Source organism: Pseudophryne corroboree, chromosome 2 (genome assembly GCF_028390025.1).
Source record: "Pseudophryne corroboree isolate aPseCor3 chromosome 2, aPseCor3.hap2, whole genome shotgun sequence".
Taxonomy (NCBI): Eukaryota; Metazoa; Chordata; class Amphibia; order Anura; family Myobatrachidae; genus Pseudophryne; species Pseudophryne corroboree.
Window position 1 is genome coordinate 152406155 of NC_086445.1, and position 17899 is coordinate 152424053.

The following is a 17899-nucleotide window of genomic DNA, read 5'->3' on the forward strand; positions in this document are numbered from 1 at the left end:
CAAGTACAAAATTCTTATTCGTATAAACGAACTGCAATATTTCAGCTGGTCGTTAGGTATTCTGAAAGATACTTCCATGCACTGTCAGAACGATAGTGACTGAACGTCGCCGTACCTGCCTAGCTGGGTACACACTAGACGATATTTTGAACGATTTGCTCGATTTCATGGATCGGAACATCAAATTGGTCAAATTGTCCAGTGTGTACACACTATGCGCCCTCCCACGGCGTCATTTGTCTCATCTACATGCTGCTGAGGATATTGCCAACTACAGCATACTCCTGGGGGTGGCCACTGACGATATATCTTTAGGTCTTTTGCAAGACTGTACAATGTCTACGCACTATGGGTGTTATTCTGAGTTGATCGCACGCAGCAACTTTTTGCTGCTCGTGCGATCAACTAGACACCACCTATGGGGGAGTGTATTTTAGCATAGCAAGGCTGCAAACGCTTGTACAGCCCTGCTATGCTAAAAAAGTTTGGTGTGAAACAAGACTAGCCCTGCAGTTACTTACCCTGTGCGATGGATCCAGCTATGAAGGTCCCAGAATTGACGTCAGACATCCGCCCTCCAAACGCCTGGACACGCCTGTGTTCGCTGCTCCACTCCCAGAAAACGGTCCGTTGACACCCCGGAACGCCTCCCGCCTGTCACTCTTCTTGCGATTGCGGCAGCAATCGCTTTCTTCGTTATTCTTGTCGTTGCCCAGCAACGGCCGTCGCTGGGCAACGACGCGCATGCGCATTGCGGCTGGCGCACACGCACAGAACCGACCCGTTCGCACTGCTGCGAAGAACTGCAGCGTGCGAATGGGTCGGAATGATCCCCTATATCATTTGTCCGGGAGTTCAAGAGAAATAGTTGATGACATTGCATCGTTTTCCTGTCGTCTGGTGTGTACCCAGCTTTAAGGAACCACAAGAGCAGGCAGTCATTACAGATATGGAATATACATTCTAATTAAAGAACTACTGCAGCCAGCTGAAGGATCGTATGTGACAAAAACATTATTTGTTCAAAAGATAAGGAAATCCCTTAAAATAAATACTATATCTTTGGCCTTATAAGCGATATCTGTAGTAAAGGACTGCCACTACGTATGTCAAGAAAGTAGATTATAAAAGGTGGAACACTAACAGTATACTCTGGAACAAATATCACAATTGGCCTGAGAGATGTCCAATTGCAGCATATGAGCCCCGTTCAATTCATAGAAATCCTGTGATCTCATGTTGCGCTATTGTGCAGCATTTTCTTCGATAACCATGCCCCATATGCAGGTGTAGAAAAACAGACAGAGGTAATCATAATATAACAGAACTCACCAACGATCAACATGAAGAGCTGAAAATGTGCGAGCAGCAGCCTCCCTTGTAAACAACTTGAACCCACATTGAGTGTCTTTAACTCCCCGGACACACAGAAACCAGACGAGGAAATGGAAGCCGTACATAAGAAAGGTTCTGAAGATAGAACGCTGAGAAACAAAGGTGGACAAGTTACAGGCTTTGGACATGTTAAAACTTATATAGCTCAAGACAGGGAATAACTGATCAATCAAAAGGAGCGACTTTGAAGTGGCTACCCCACCCACGCCTGTCATTTACAGATGGCCGCACATGTCGTCATTCCATTCCTAGATTATCAAAATCCAGACGAGTGTATTTGATGTCTATAGAGAGTGTAAGCTTGCGAGCAGGGCCTTTCTACCTCTATGTCTGTCTGTTTTTACCCAGTTTTGTTCTATTACTGTTGTTCTAATTGTAAAGCGCAATGAAATATGCTGCGCTATATAAGAAACTGTTAATAAATAATGTCCTAAAAGGCATTCTTGGGCATACAGTAAGTGGACATACAAATGATCCAATTAACAAATTCATTTTCAAGATGAACCATTTTACCACTGGATTTCAGGAACACTTATAGGCCCTACACACTGGCCGATTTGTTTGAAAGATATGAACGATCTCGTTCATAAATGAACGAGAACTCGTTCATATCTTTCAGTGTGGAGGCTCCAGCGATGAACGATGTGCGGTCCCGCGCTCGTTCATCGCTGGTCCCCCGTCGGCTGTGCATTTCAATGGAGTTTCAAAGAAACTTCACTCCCCCCGTCACTGCCCCCCCGCCGCCGGGTCGCTCGTCGGCCGTATCTGCCGTCGGGCAGCTCGGCGGCGGATCGGCATGTCTGTAGGGCCCATTAGAGTTGGGCTTCATTTTTGATGCATCAACACCTAGCTTTCAAAAACTGTAGTACAGGATGAAGAAATCTAGTATAGTCAGTATATGGCAGTGTTTCATAACCACACGGAACCAGGATCAGCAGCTAAAAAGGGTCACCTTGTCTAGATGGCTGTTTACTTATGTTTTCATATGCAAGTAATACATCTGCATGCCTTCCACTAGTTACAGTCACTTAGCCTCCAAATAACTAGGTCTACATAGTTTAGGTATTGCCAGCAACGTATTGCCTAATAGGGCTCATGTTGCCAACCTTTGTTTGCTGTTAATTACATTCCTGGGAAGGAAATACAAATCATCTGTACTGTAGGTGCATGTTAAAGGTTCATATACATTCTCTACATTTTAAAAAGTTAAAATACAAACTTTGAGGAACATAACACATTGTGCAGTACATGACCTAAAAATTCCACCTACCGTGTGATATAGTACATTATAAATGAAAACAGATCCAAAACAAAGTACTCACAATTAAAATTAGGGGGAGATTTAACAAAGTTTGGAGAGAGAAATTGGAGTACTGTACCATCCAATCAGCTTCTAACTAATTTTCCAAATACAGCCTGCAATATAACAGTTAGTAGCTGATTGGTTAGTTCTATATCGCTCTCCAAGCTTTGATAAATCCGCCCCCTACGTAAGGTATATTCAAAATCAACTACCACTAATAGCATATTCGCCCTGTCATGTTTGGCTATTCATGTATTATTACAGAAACTCAGTACAACAGAAAAAAGCAGATACTACATAAAACTATAAATTCTAAGAAAACAAACAAAAATTAGTTCAGTTACAAAACTGTTTTATAGTACTTGGGAACAGTATTTACCTTTGCTATGGACTCCTCCTTCAGATGAGCTCGTGAGCCGCAAGATATTGCCATGTTCTCCTAACGTGGGAAACCGAGACATTATTACATAGAAATGCCGTTACACTTGATAGATGGTTAGAAATAGAACAGAGTTGAGGTTACTCGCGGTCAACCGCTGACCGCAAAGTTCCCACCATTGAATATTATGGAGCGCCTATGCGCTCCATTGCATCTCGAGTGCGCCGCCGCCCCCCCCCCCGCATGCTGGTACTTGTGGTTCTCCAAGTACCCGTTTGCGGGGGAGGCATGCTGGGACTTGTAGTTCTGCTACAAAAAACAATATTCTTTTTTTATTTTTTAAGACTTGACTATCAGCCTCCCATCCGCCGCCCCTAGATGGGGGGGACGGGAGGGGGGGGGGACATCAGCCTCGGGCTTCACCCCTGGCCCTTGGGTGGCTGGAGGGGGGGACCCCTTGATTTAAGGGGTCCCCACTCCTCCAGGGTACCCCGGCCAGGGGTGACTAGTTGGGGATTTAATGCCACGGCCGCAGGGACCGGTATAAAAGTGTTCCCCGGCTGTGGCATTATCTCTCTAGCTAGTGGAGCCCGGTGCTGGTGTTAAAAATACGGGGGACCCCTACGTATTTTGTCCCCCGTATTTTTTGCACCAGGACCGGACACAGAGCCCGGTGCTAGTTGTTAAAATACGGGGGATCCCCTGTCTTTTTCCCCCCCGTATTTTTGCAACCAGGACCGGCTCAAAGAGCTTGAGGCTGGTTATGCTTAGGAGTGGGGACCCCACGCAATTTTTTTTCAGGAATTTTAACCCATTCCCACCCCTTCCCACTGAAAAACATGCTCTGATCTCTCCATATTATTTTAGTCAGTAAAAAAATAAAAGTATTCTTTAAAAAAAATCTATTAAATAATACTTGTGGCTCCTAAATAGACAAACCAAGTAGATAATCCCTTCTAATATAAATAGATATGCTATTAGCAATCAAAAAAACACAAAAAAAAAGAGGATTTTGGTACTTACCGATAAATCCATTTCTCTGAATCCTCTAGGGGACACTGGAGTCCTATACAGTAGGGGTGTGAAGCCTTGAACCGGAGGTGTGGCACAATCTAAAATTAGCATGGTCTCCACAGCCGGCTCCTCCCCCTTCACATCCCTCCTCCCTCAGTTTGAAAAATGTGACTGAGAGAATAGGACATGACACTATAGCCCATGGCGAGGAACCGAACCGTACAACATATCAAACAGCGGCCAAGAACTCTTAACCGAACAACAAACTCTGTTTGCACGAACTGTTTAAAACAAGAACTTTGAACACAGCAGGCTGACAGCACCGAGGCGGGCGTCCAGTGTCCCCTAGAGGATTCAGAGAAATGGATTTATCGGTAAGTACCAAAATCCTCTTTTCTCTTTCATCCACTAGGGGACACTGGAGTCCTATACAGTAGGGGACGTCCCAAAGTTTTCCCCCAGGGAGGGAGTGCTGTCGGTGGCCTGCAAGACTAAACGTCCGAACTTAGATTCTCCGGACGCAAAAGTATCAAACTTGTAAAATCTTGCAAACGTGTGGGCTGAAGACCACGTCGCCGCTCTGCAAAGTTGAGTAGTGGAAGCACCTCTGGCAGCCGCCCACGAGGCACCCACTGATCGGGTAGTATGAGCACCCGTCTGTACTGGAACCTGTTTGCCACAGGAAATATACGCTTGCCGAATGGCAAGTCTAATTCATCTAGACAGAGTCTGCTTAGATGCCGGCCAACCTTTCTTTGGCCCATCATAAAGAACAAACAAATGATCCGACCTTCTGAAAGACGACGTAACCTGTATGTATATTCGTAAAGCTCGGACAACATCCAATGACACGTCCTCAGCTGTGAGACCCTGGAAAGATGGGACCACGATTGGCTGGTTGACGTGAAACCCCGAAACCACCTTCGGAAGGAAGTCTGCTCTTGTACGGAGTTCCGCCCTATCCTCATGAAAAGCCAAGAAAGGACTCTTACAGGATAAGGCTCCCAACTCAGAAACCCGCCTAGCCGAAGCCAAGGCAAGCAATAACGTGACCTTCCAAGAGAGATATTTCAGGTCTGTTCTTGTCAGCGGTTCAAAAATTGGTGACTTCAAATATTCTAACACCAAATTTAAGTCCCATGGTGCCGTGGGAGGACGAAAAGGGGGTTGAATCCTCAGAACCCCCTGTAAAAAGGTTTGAATCTCTGGCAAAGATGCGAGCCGCTGTTGAAAAAGAATGGAAAGAGCCGAAATCTGAACCTTCAGAGAGCCCAGTCTGAGTCCTCCCTCTAGACCGGCCTGAAGGAAAAAGTAAAAGCCGAGCTAAATGGAACTTCGTTGAATTCCATCCCCGCTCCTGACACCAAGCCATGTACCGTCTCCAAATCCTATAGTAGTGCCTGGCTGTGACCGGCTTCCTAGCGGCAATCATTGTAGGGATGGCCGTTCGTGGAATCCCTCTGTTTCTTAAGATCCTGGTTTCAATAGCCACGCCGTCAAACGCAGCCTGTTCAGGTCGGGGTGTAGGAATGGTCCCTGAGACAGCAGGTCCTCTCTCTGAGGTAACCTCCAAGGAACTTCCGCAAGTAACCCCCGCAGATTGGAGTACCAACTCATGCGGGGCCAATGTGGTGCGATTAGAATGGCCCACACTCGTTCCCGTTTTACTCTTTTCAGAACCCTGGGTATGAGTGGGAATGGCAGAAAGATGTAAACCCTCCTGTAACACCAAGGAAGTGTCAATGCGTCCACTCCTTCTGCCTCTGGGTCTCGTGTCCTTGACACATATCTGGGCAGCTGATGGTTTTGTCGAGACGCCATTAGGTCCACCTGAGGTAGACCCCATCTTCTCACAATCATGTTGAAAATCCGTGGGTGAAGGCCCCACTCTCCCGGATGCATGTCCTGTCGACTGAGGTAATCTGCCTCCCAGTTCTCCACACCTGGAATGAACACTGCCGAGAGAATGATGTCTCTTCTTTCCGCCCACAACAAGATCTTTGTGGCTTCTTTTAACGCCATCCTGCTCTTTGTTCCTCCCTGACGGTTTATATAAGCCGTCGTCGTGACATTGTCTGACTGAACCCTGATGTGTTGATTCACGACTAGGTCTTCTGCTAAGAGAAGTGCATTGTAAACTGCTCTTAGTTCGAGGATATTTATGGGTAGTTTGCTCTCCTGCAGCGTCCACCGTCCTTGAAACTGATTGCCCTCTAGGACGGCTCCCCAACCTCTGAGACTGGCATCCGTCGTCAGGATCCTCCAATCCCAAATGCCGCATTTCTTGCCGGCTGCAAGGTTCTTGTGTAGTGACCACCATATCAGGGAAACCCGTACTTGTGGGCGAAGTCGGATTCTCCGATGGAGAAGCCAGTGCGAGCCTGCTCCCTGAGCAATGAGGTTCATCTGGAATGGTCGTGAATGAAGTCTGCCGTACTGGAGAGCTTCGAACGACGCCACCATCTTCCCGAGAAGTTGTACGCAGAGGTGCAGAGAGACTGTTTGCGTCCTCAGTACCTGAGCCACTAATCTCTGTAGGTCCTGGACCTTGTTCTCTGGTAGGAACACCCGTAATAGAACCGTGTCCAAGATGAGACCGAGGAATTGAATCCGTTGAGTCGGTATGAGGTTGGACTTCTGAAAATTGACAATCCATCCATGTTGAATTAGGAAGTGATGGGATGTCTGAGCATCCTTGAGCAGTCGATTCTGAGATGGAGCCTTGATCAAAAAATCGTCCAGATAAGGTATAATCATGACCCCCAACAGTCTCAGTCCTGCAACCATGATCGCCATGATCTTTGTGAAAATTCTTGGGGCTGATGCTAGACCGAACGGCAATGCCCGGAATTGGTAGTGATCCGCTACCAGTGCGAACCTTAAGTAAGCCTGGTGAGGAGTCCAGATTGGAATATGCAGATATGCATCCTTTATGTCCATGGATACCATGAACTCTCCCTGTTCCAAGCCTGCAATGACTGATTGGATTGATTCCATCTTGAATTTGTATACTCTTAAAAACTGGTTGAAAACTTTTAAATTGAGTATTGGTCTGACCGTCCCGTCTGGTTTTGGCACGACAAAAAGATTGGAATAGAACCCTGTTCCTCTCTGAGAAGCGGGAACTGGAATAATGACCTCTGCATGTAGCAATCTGAGAATTGCCGCCCGTAGTGCCCTTGCTTTCTGAGGACACAGAGGCAATCCTGTTGTAAAAAACTGACTGAGGCCTCTGTTGAAATTCCAGCTTGTATCCCTGAGAGATCAAGTTGTTCACCCAAAGTTCTGGTGAGGTTTTGGCCCAGATGTCCTGAAAACCTTCCAGTCGGCCGCCCACCAAGGGGGACCCCAGGTGAGCTGGGAGGCCGTCATGCCACGGTCTTGTCAGCAGGTTTATCCTGCTTTCTGGTTGCGGCTTGTGAGCGGCCTCTACCTCTGCCCCCACGTGCTTGTGTACCGAAACCCCTTCCTCTGGCTCGAAAGGACTGAGATCTAAACGAAGTAAATGCTGGTCCCGAATAACCCCTCCTAGTCTGTGGAGCGGTTCTCGTATAAGGAGTCGGCAGAAAGGTGGACTTCCCCGCTGTAGCCTGCGAAATCCACTTGTCCAACTCTGGTCCGAATAGCATCTCACCCCCAAAGGGGATGGATTCTACTGCCTTTTGGTGTCAGAGTCACCCTGCCATTCTCTGAGCCATAAAATCCTTCTAGCCGATATGGCCGATGCTGATATGCGCGATGCTATTCTGCTAATATCCTTAGAAGCCTGACACAAGTATGAAGCAGATTCTCGAATGTGTTCCGCCAACTGTGTAATCTCTTCTAAGCTATTTTCCTCCTCAATAGCTTGTACAATACGGCCGGACCATGCACCCATGGCCTTGTTGACCCAAGCACAGACGATCGCAGGTCTCTGCGCTGCACCTGCTGCTACAAACATTGATTTTAACGCAGTTTCAACCTTACGGTCGGACGCATCCTTTAAAGTAGTTACGTTAGGAATTGGCAAGATTGTCTTCTTTGACAATCTTCCTAGTGAAGCATCCACTACTGGCGAAGACTCCCACTTGTCCATTACACCCTTAGGTAGGGGATAAGTTACCTGAAAACGTTTTGGAAATTGAAAACGTTTGTCAGGTTGTTTCCAAGCCTCCTCCATCTGAGTTTGGAGGGATTTAGGAATGGGGAACGCTGCTGCACGCGGCTTCTGGGATTCGAACAAATCGAAATCTTCCGGTTCCCGGACTTCCTCTTCCTTAAAGCTTAGGATGTCCTTTACCGCTTCAATTAAGGAATCCAGACCCGAGATCGCCGAATCTTCTTCAGGAAAATCGGCGTCTAGGTTAGGTTCAATTAACTCACCTTCTTCCGTTTCCAGAAGAAAACCCTCTTCCTCCTCAGTTTCTGGTATAATAGGAAGAGCTCTTTTAACGGCCCTGCGCACACTCGTCTCTGCGTGTGCGGGTGGCGTTAACTTGATGAGAAATTCCTCCATCGTCTTTGAGAATCCCGCAGCCCATTCCGATTGCTGCTTGCGGGATTCTGCCATCTCCTTGGAAAATAAGAATTTACTTACCGATAATTCTATTTCTCGGAGTCCGTAGTGGATGCTGGGGTTCCTGAAAGGACCATGGGGAATAGCGGCTCCGCAGGAGACAGGGCACAAAAAGTAAAGCTTTTCCAGATCAGGTGGTGTGCACTGGCTCCTCCCCCTATGACCCTCCTCCAGACTCCAGTTAGGTACTGTGCCCGGACGAGCGTACACAATAAGGGAGGATTTTGAATCCCGGGTAAGACTCATACCAGCCACACCAATCACACCGTACAACTTGTGATCTAAACCCAGTTAACAGTATGATAACAAAAGGAGCCTCTGAAAGACGGCTTCCTACAACAATAACCCGATTTTTGTAACAATAACTATGTACAAGTATTGCAGAATAATCCGCACTTGGGATGGGCGCCCAGCATCCACTACGGACTCCGAGAAATAGAATTATCGGTAAGTAAATTCTTATTTTCTCTATCGTCCTAGTGGATGCTGGGGTTCCTGAAAGGACCATGGGGATTATACCAAAGCTCCCAAACGGGCGGGAGAGTGCGGATGACTCTGCAGCACCGAATGAGAGAACTCCAGGTCCTCTTTTGGCAGGGTATCAAATTTGTAAAATTTTACAAACGTGTTCTCCCCCGACCACGTAGCTGCTCGGCAGAGTTGTAATGCCGAGACCCCTCGGGCAGCCGCCCAAGATGAGCCCACCTTCATTGTGGAATGGGCATTTACATATTTTTTGCTGTGGCAAGCCTGCCACAGAATGTGCAAGCTGAATTGTACTACAAATCCAACGAGCAATAGTCTGCTTAGAAGCAGGAGCACCCAGCTTGTTGGGTGCATACAGGATAAACAGCAAGTCAGATTTCCTGACTCCAGCCGACCTGGAAACTATATTTTCAGGGTCCTGACAACATCCAGCAACTTGGAGTCCTCCAAGTCCCTAGTAGCCGCAGGCACCACAATAAGCTGGTTCAGGTGAAACGCTGACACCACCTTAGGGAGAAACTGGGGACGAGTCCACAGCTTTGCTCTGTCCGAATGGACAATCAGATATGGCTTTGTGAGATAAAGCCGCCAATTCTGACACTCGCCTGGCCGAGGCCAGGACCAACAGCATGGTCACTTTCCATGTGAGATATATCAAATCCACAGATTTGAGTTGTTTAAAACAATGTGATTTTAGGAATCCCAAACTACGTTGAGATCGCCCAGTGCCACTGGAGACATCAAAAAGGGGTTGTATATGCAGTACTCCCTTAACAACTTCTGGACTTCAGGAACTGAAGCCAATTTCTTTCTGGAAGAAAATCGACCGGTCGAAATTTGAACCTTAATGGACCCCAATTTGAGACCCATATACACTCCTGCTTGCAGGAAATGTAGGAATTAACCTAGTTGAAATTCTTCCGTGGAGCCTTCCTGGCCTCACACCATGGAACATATTTTCACCTAAGCGGTGATAATGTTGTGCGGTCACCTCCTTCCTGGCTCTGACCAGGGTAGGGATGACCTCTTCCGGAATGCCTTTTTCCCTTAGGATCCGGCGTTCACCCGCCCTGGCGTCAACGCAGCTGCGGTAAGTCATGGAACAGACATGATTCTTGCTGAATCAAGATCCTTTCTAGTATCTCTTGAAGTTCCGGGTACCAAGTTCTTCTTGGCCCAAACCGGAACCCCGAGTATAGTTCTTACTCCTCTCCTTCCTATCATTCTCCATACACTGGGTATGAAAGGCAGAGGAGGGAACACATACACCGACTGGTACACCCACGGTGTTACCAGAGCGTCCCAGCTATTGCCTGAGGGTCTCTAGACCTGGCGCTTCATGTGGGACGCCATCATAACCACCTTTGGTCTTTCCCAACGGTTTACAAACATGTGGAAACTTCCAGATGAAGTTCCCACTTTTCCGGGTGGAATTCATTTATGCTGAGGAAATCTTCCTAGTTGTCCACTCCCGGAATGAACACTGCTGACAGTGTTATCACATGATCTTTCGCCCAGCGAAGAATCCTTGCTGTCATTGCCCTCCTGCTTCTTGTGCCGCCCCGTCTGTTTACGTGGGCGACTGCCATGATGATGTCCTACTGGATCAGCACCGGTTGACTTTGAAGCAGAGGTCTTCCTAGGCTCAGAGCATCGTAAATTGCCCTTAGCTCCAGTATATTCATGTGGAGAGAAATCTCCAGACTTGACCACACTTCCTTGGAAATTTCTTCCTTGTGTGACTGTTCCCCAGCCTCTCAGGCTGGCATCCGTGGTCACCAGAACACAGTCCTGAAAGCTGAATGTGCTGCCCTCTAGAAGATGAGCACTCTGCAGCCCCCACAGAAGAGACACCCTTGTCCTTGGAGACAGGATTATCCGCTGATGCATCTGAAGATGCGATCCGGACCATTCGTCCAGCAAATCCCCCTGAAAAGTTTTTGCGTGAGATCTGCCGAATGGAATCGCTTCGTAAGAAGCCACCATTTTTCCCAGGACTCCTGTGCATTGATGCACTGATACTTGGCCTGGATTTAGGAGGTTTCTGACTAGGTCGGATAACTCCCTGGCTTTCCCCTCCAGGAGAAATACCTCTTTCTGGACTATGCCCAGAATCATTCCTAGGAACAGCAGACGTATCATCGGAAAACAGCTGCGATTTTTGGAATATTTAGAATCCACTCGTGCTGTCGTAGAACTACTTTAGATAGTTCTTTTCCGACCTCCAACTGTTCTCTGGAAACTTGTCCCTTTCAGGATATCGTCCAAGTAAGGGATAATTTAGATGCCTTTCTTCTTTTAAGAATCATCTTTTCGGCCATTACCTTGGTAAAGGCCCGGGGTGCCGTGGATAATTCAACGGCAGCGTCTGAAACTGATATTGACAGTTCTGTATCACGAACCAGAGGTACCCTTGTTGAGAAGGGCAAATTTGGACATGGAGGTAATCCTTGATGTCCAGGGACACCATATAGTCCCCTTTTTTCCGGTTCTCTATCACTGCTCTGAGTGACTCCATCTTGATTTGAACCTTTTTATGTAAGTGTTCAAAGATTTCAGATTTAGACTATGTCTCACCAAGCCGTCTGGCTTCAGTACCACAATATAGTGTGGAGGACTAATACCCTTTTCCTTGTTGTAGGAGGGGTACTTTGATTATCACCTGCTGGAAATACAGCTTGTGAATTTTTTCCCAATACTGCCTCCTTGTCGGAGGGAGCCGTTGGTAAAGCAGGCTTCAGGAACCTGCGAGGAAAAAATGTCTCGACTCTCCAATCTGTACCCCTGGGATAATACTTGTATGATCTAGGGGTCAACTTGCGAGTGATCCCACTGCGCGCTGAGACTCTTGAGACTACCCCCCCACTGGTGGAGGGCTTCTTTTCCTGGGAAGGGGCTGCCTGCTGCAGTCTACTTCCCTTTCCTCTATGTCTGGGCAGATATGACTGGCCTTTTGCCCGCTTGCCCACATGGGAACGGAAGGATTGAGGCTGAAAAGACAGTGTCTTTTTCTGCTGAGATGTAACTTGGGGTAAAAAGGTTGGATTTCCCAGCTGTGGCCGTGGCCCCCAGGTCCGACGGACCGACCCCAAATAACTCCTTCCCTTTATACGGCAATACTTCCATGTGCCGTATGGGATCTGTATCACCTGACCACTGTCGTGTCCATGACATCTTCTGGGAGATATGGACAACGCACTTATCTTGATGCCAGAGTGCAAATATCCCTCTGTGCATCTCGCATACATATATATAGAATGCATCCTATTAAATGCTCTATATCAATAAAATATTTTTAGTCAGGGAATTCGACCAAGCCAACCCAGCACTGCATCTCCAGGCTGATGGCGATCGCTGGTCGCAGTATAACCACCGTCTGTGTGTATATACTTTTTAGGATATTTTTCCAGCTGCCTATCAGCTGGCTCCTTGAGGGCGGCCGTATTTGGAGACGGTAACGCCACTTGATAAGTGTGTGAGCGCCTTATCCACCCTAATGGGTGTTTCCCAACGCGCCCTAACTTCTGGCGGGAAAAGGTATAACGCCAATATTTGCTATCGGGGTAAACCCACGCATCATCACACACTTCATTTTATTTTATCTGATTCAGGAAAAACTACAGGTAGTTTTTTCACTTCCACATAATACCCTTTTCTGTGGTACTTGTAGTATCAGAAATATGTAACAGCTCCTTCATTGCCCTTAACGTGTGGCCCTAATGAGGAATACGTTTGTTTATTCACCGTCGACACTGGATTCAGTGTCCGTGTCTGTGTCTGTGTCGACCGACTGAGGTAAATGGGCGTTTTTTATAAAAAACCCCTGACGGTGTTTCTGAGACGCCTGGACCGTTACTAATTGTTTGTCGGCCGTCTCATGTCGTCAACCGACCTTGCAGCGTGTTGACATTCTCACGTAATTCCCTAAATAAGCCATCCATTCCGGTGTCGACTCCCTAGAGAGTGACATCACCATTACAGGCAATTTCTCCGCCTCCTCCAGCATCGTCCTCATACATGTCGACACACACGTACCGACACACAGCACACACACCTGGAATGCTCTGACAGAGGACAGGACCCCACTAGCCCTTTGGAGAGACAGAGGGAGAGTTTGCCAGCACACACACCAAAAAACGCTATAATTACATAGGGACAACCTTATATAAGTGTTTCTCCCTAATAGCATCTTTATATATATATTTATATCGCCAATTTGTGCCCCCCCTCTCTGTTTAAACCCTGTTTCTGTAGTGCAGTGCAGGGGAGAGCCTGGGAGCCTTCTCTCCAGCCTTTCTGTGAGAGAAAAAATGGCGCTGTGTGCTGAGGAGATAGGCCCCGCCCCTTTTACGGCGGGCTCGTCTCCCGCTCTTTAGTGAAGTTTGGCAGGGGTTAAATATCTCCATATAGCCTCTGGGGGCTATATGTGAGGTATTTTTAGCCAGTATATAGGTTTACATTTGCCTCCCAGGGCGCCCCCCCCCAGCGCCCTGCACCCTCAGTGACAGCGTGTGAAGTGTGCTGAGAGGAAAATGGCGCACAGCTGCAGTGCTGTGCGCTACCTTTAGAAGACTGTCAGAGTCTTCAGCCGCCGATTCTGGACCTCTTCTAACTTCAGCATCTGCAAGGGGGCCGGCGGCGCGGCTCCGGTGACCATCCAGGCTGTACCTGTGATAGTCCCTCTGGAGCTAATGTCCAGTAGCCAAGAAGCCAATCCATCCTGCACGCAGGTGAGTTCACTTCTTCTCCCCTCAGTCCCTCGTTGCAGTGATCCTGTTGCCAGCAGGACTCACTGTAAAATAAAAAACCTAAGCTAAACTTTCTCTAAGCAGCTCTTTAGGAGAGCCACCTAGATTGCACCCTTCTCGGCCGGGCACAAAAATCTAACTGGAGTCTGGAGGAGGGTCATAGGGGGAGGAGCCAGTGCACACCACCTGATCTGGAAAAGCTTTACTTTTTGTGCCCTGTCTCCTGCGGAGCCGCTATTCCCCATGGTCCTTTCAGGAACCCCAGCATCCACTAGGACGATAGAGAAATTCTATTAGCAAGGTTGTCTTCCCATGCCTTAGCTAGAGCACTGCTCCCAGGTGGAGCGTCCTTGTCTAAGCAGGAGTCGCACACCCCGGAGCTGCCAACCCGCGTGCTCTTCTTGTTACATTTCGTACAAACATAGCAGGTCTTTGAGGTCTTGGTAGCCTTAGACATGCTGTTTTTCTTTTTAAAACCCCTTAGTCGGGTACTACGCAGCGCTTTCACCCTTTAAACTAGGAAGAGAAAGACTGGGAGATGACGGAAGCGAAGGTATAGGATCCGGCTGGAATTACCCGTCCCCTCTTTCTCTAGAAAAGGAACAGGCCAAAAAATAAAAATAAAATAAAACACCAGCCGACTCGCAACCCTCACACCCCAACTGTAAATCAGCTACGATGTTAGAGTTGGCTTGCTTCCGTGTATTTTCTCCGGGATCTTTGAAACAGACGTCCCTTGAAAATATAATTTGTAAATTTTGATTACTTTTCAGGAGATCCTCATATGTTGTATATATACATTTCACCAGCAGAGGGAGCTGTTACCTAATGCTGCATTCAGACTGCAAATGCTGGATCCTACCCGGTAAGACAAACGTGTACTTACCGGGTGGGATCCGGCATTTGCACTCCGCTGCTGGCTTTCCGACCCGGCAATATACCGGGTCGGTTGCCATAACAACGGAGCGCGCAGCAGCAGCAGGGGCGGGGGTGGAGGCGGCGTCGGGAGATGAGCTCATCTCCAGCGCCGCCTCTCCCTATCTTGTGAATGGGAACCGTGTCGCATCGACACGGCTCCCATTCACACCGCACCTGACCCGGTAATCAAACCGGGTAAAACCCTTCTTTTTTACCGGGTTGATTTACCGGGTCAGGCGACCCGCTAAATCGGCCAGTGTGCTTTCACATCGCACACTGACCCGGTTCGACACGGCAATATGCCGTGTCGGTACCGGGTTATTTGTGCGATGTGAAAGGGGTATAACTCTCTCTCTACTATCTGAATACATGCACTATCCAGGCCGAGCAGCAGGGGGAGTTAATTCTTTTATTAATAAACCTTCCCCTATGTACACTACTGCGGGGGAGGGGGGAGGAGGACCCATCCCTCACCTCAGCCTGGCGCCAAAACGAAAAAAATATGGCCCCCACTAAATGTAATTCCATTACCTGCAGTACTGCTTTAAAATCCTGCGCCTCAATGCTCTGCGGGATTCTGCTCTTTATGTCCCACTGGTCTCTAGCATCTCACCCCCTGTGCGTGCCGAGCCCTGCAGTGCGCGACGGGTCCGTCTCCCGTAGCGGCGCCTGTGCTCCGCTCCGTCCGTGTGACTCATGTAGTTGCCCTGGGGCCGCCGGCTGGCGCGCGCCGTCTCCCGTAGCGGCGCCTGTGCTCTGCCCGATGTCTTTTATACTGTGCAGCGCGCCGCTTCCGCCGTCCCCCCGGCAGGGAAGACAGGCTGAGTCCTGCGCAGCACTAAGTCTCCTACGCGCCGGCCACCTTCGCTCTGCCCTTCCTCCCTGATTATTGTATAAAAGGGAGTTTTAACAGTATTATTATAAGAGATAGAATGAGAAAAAGAAAAAAAAAAAATACTTTTCTAACTGGAAGTCCCTAGCCTAATTCGACCAGTACTCACTATTAGTTGGTTTTTGGAGGATCTCCTGTGGAGAGATGCAGGTCCCTTCAATAGGGATCTTTGTCTCTCTGGACTTAGGTAGCTTTGTTCCCCCTTTCTTAGGGTTACGCAGCCCCTTTTAGCTTTTCTGTCAGGAGCTCAGTGCTCCACGTATTGTGCCTCCAGCACAATTTTTCAAACGGAGGAGGGATGTGAAGGGGGAGGAGCCGGCTGTGGAGACAATGCTAATTTTAGATTGTGCCACACCTCCGGTTCAATCAGGTCCAATGTGTTATTCTTATTGGCATAAAAAGGATACACCAGTACAAGCACAACCCGGATGCAACTTGTGCATATAAATTAATACTTACACATTATTTTGTTTCATTTAAAGTCTGATTATAATTGCTCAATTCTTTTAGATCTCTAATTGGTCTAAAAATAATTAAATATTTATAAAATGTATGTTATTAGCATTGGAAAATACTTTATTGTAGGACAGTTTAGCTGCAGTAAATTAATGACTCACTGGCCAGGGCTTCAGACTATTAAGTCCAATTTCCACATTTTCTAGATCTGCAAACTTTGTAGCTCCATCAGCATCAGCCATTAAGATGGTCTTTCCACGAGATACAAGGACTCCCTGCAAATCCAGTACATTGAGAACATTTCTTTATTGTTATTTATATAGTTCACACATTTTCTGCATCGCTTTACAGAGAATATTTGCCCAATCACATCAGTCCCTGTCACAGTGGAGTATACAATCTATATTCCCTACCACACATACTCACTTGGTTTAACTATATTTTTGGATTGTGGGAGGAAACTGGAGTACCCGGAGGAAACCCGCGCAAGTACGGGGAGAATATACAAGCTCCACACAGTTAGGGCCGTGGTAAGAATTGAACACATGACCTCAGCGCTGTGAGGCAGTAATGCTAACCATTACACCATCTGTACTGCCCAGATATAGTTGGAAAATGCGGGTAACGATCCCACTACCTCTCGCATGCTAAACGAGCGCTCTAACATTTGAACTAATTCCCCGCTATAGTGCAGGAGAGAAAAGACAATGGAGGTAATTCTGAGTTGATCGCAGCAGGAAATTTTTTTAGCAGTTGGGCAAAACCATGTGCACTGCAGGTGCGACAGATATAACATGTGCAGAGAGAGATAGATTTGGGTGGGGTGTGTTCAATCTGTAATCTAAATTGCAGTGTAAAAATAAAGCAGCCAGTATTTACCCTGCACAGAAATAAAATAACCCACCCAAATCTAACTCTCTCTGCAAATGTTATATCTGTCCCCCCCCTGCAGTGCACATGGTTTTGCCCAACTGCTAAAAAATTTCCTACTGCGATCAACTCAGAATTACCCCCAATATTCCAAAGTAAATGTGTTACACAGAGCAGACAGATACGGGACAAACAACATGAGCCGATTGCAGTTTTGGGATATGCCAGTACGAAAATAAAAGTCTAATTTACTGGTAATGCCAGAGGGCCCGATTCAGAGAAGGATGCAGTACCACAGCTAGTGCTACTGTGCTAAAATATGCTAATGCCACAGGAGGCGTCTTGGGTAAATAGACGCCTGTGATCAGTCATCTAAGTAACCCTAATGGATGGGCGCATTTTCACAAAGGCGGGACCTTGGCACACCCAGAAAATATAAGAGCTGTCATGAAAACAAATTGGCTCAGCGTGTCAGTCATGCTGTGGCTTAGTGGGCAATGTGACTGTTGCAGACACAGATTTGCAAATGTGCAGTACACATATGCAAACCCAATGCGCAAGGGTTTGCATACATCTCTGAAAAAGGCCCATAGTTTGCATTGAAGCAAAAAAAAAAAAAAAAAAAAATCTATGGCAGAGCTACGGTTGTATGGGCACTTCTGTGAGGGAATTAATACCCCTTTCACACTAGCACATGAGCGCACATCAACCCGGGATATTTGTGTGCGTGAATGCAAACTAAATTGGATTAAGTCTTGGGTCCCCGACCCTGCTCTTTAGTAGGGTCATGTCCGAGACCCAGGAATTTGCCAGCTGCTAGACCAGGCAAATTCCCGTCTCCGAAAGGGGCAAAAGCAGAATCTTCTAGAGCAGGCATTTCCAA

The 17899-nt window shown here is 47.5% G+C and overlaps 1 protein-coding gene across 1 annotated transcript in view; it reads right to left on the reverse strand.

Annotated features, from left to right (window-relative positions):
- The window catches only part of ALG5 (ALG5 dolichyl-phosphate beta-glucosyltransferase), a 137894-nt gene that overhangs the window by 46591 nt on the left and 73404 nt on the right, over nt 1-17899 (reverse strand). Inside the window, exons 6-8 of the mRNA XM_063951850.1 lie at nt 16308-16421; nt 3078-3137; nt 1333-1484 (exon numbers count right to left, since the gene is read on the reverse strand). Of these exons, the coding sequence (XP_063807920.1) occupies nt 1333-1484; nt 3078-3137; nt 16308-16421 (326 nt within the window). The remainder of the gene's footprint in view (nt 1-1332; nt 1485-3077; nt 3138-16307; nt 16422-17899) is intronic.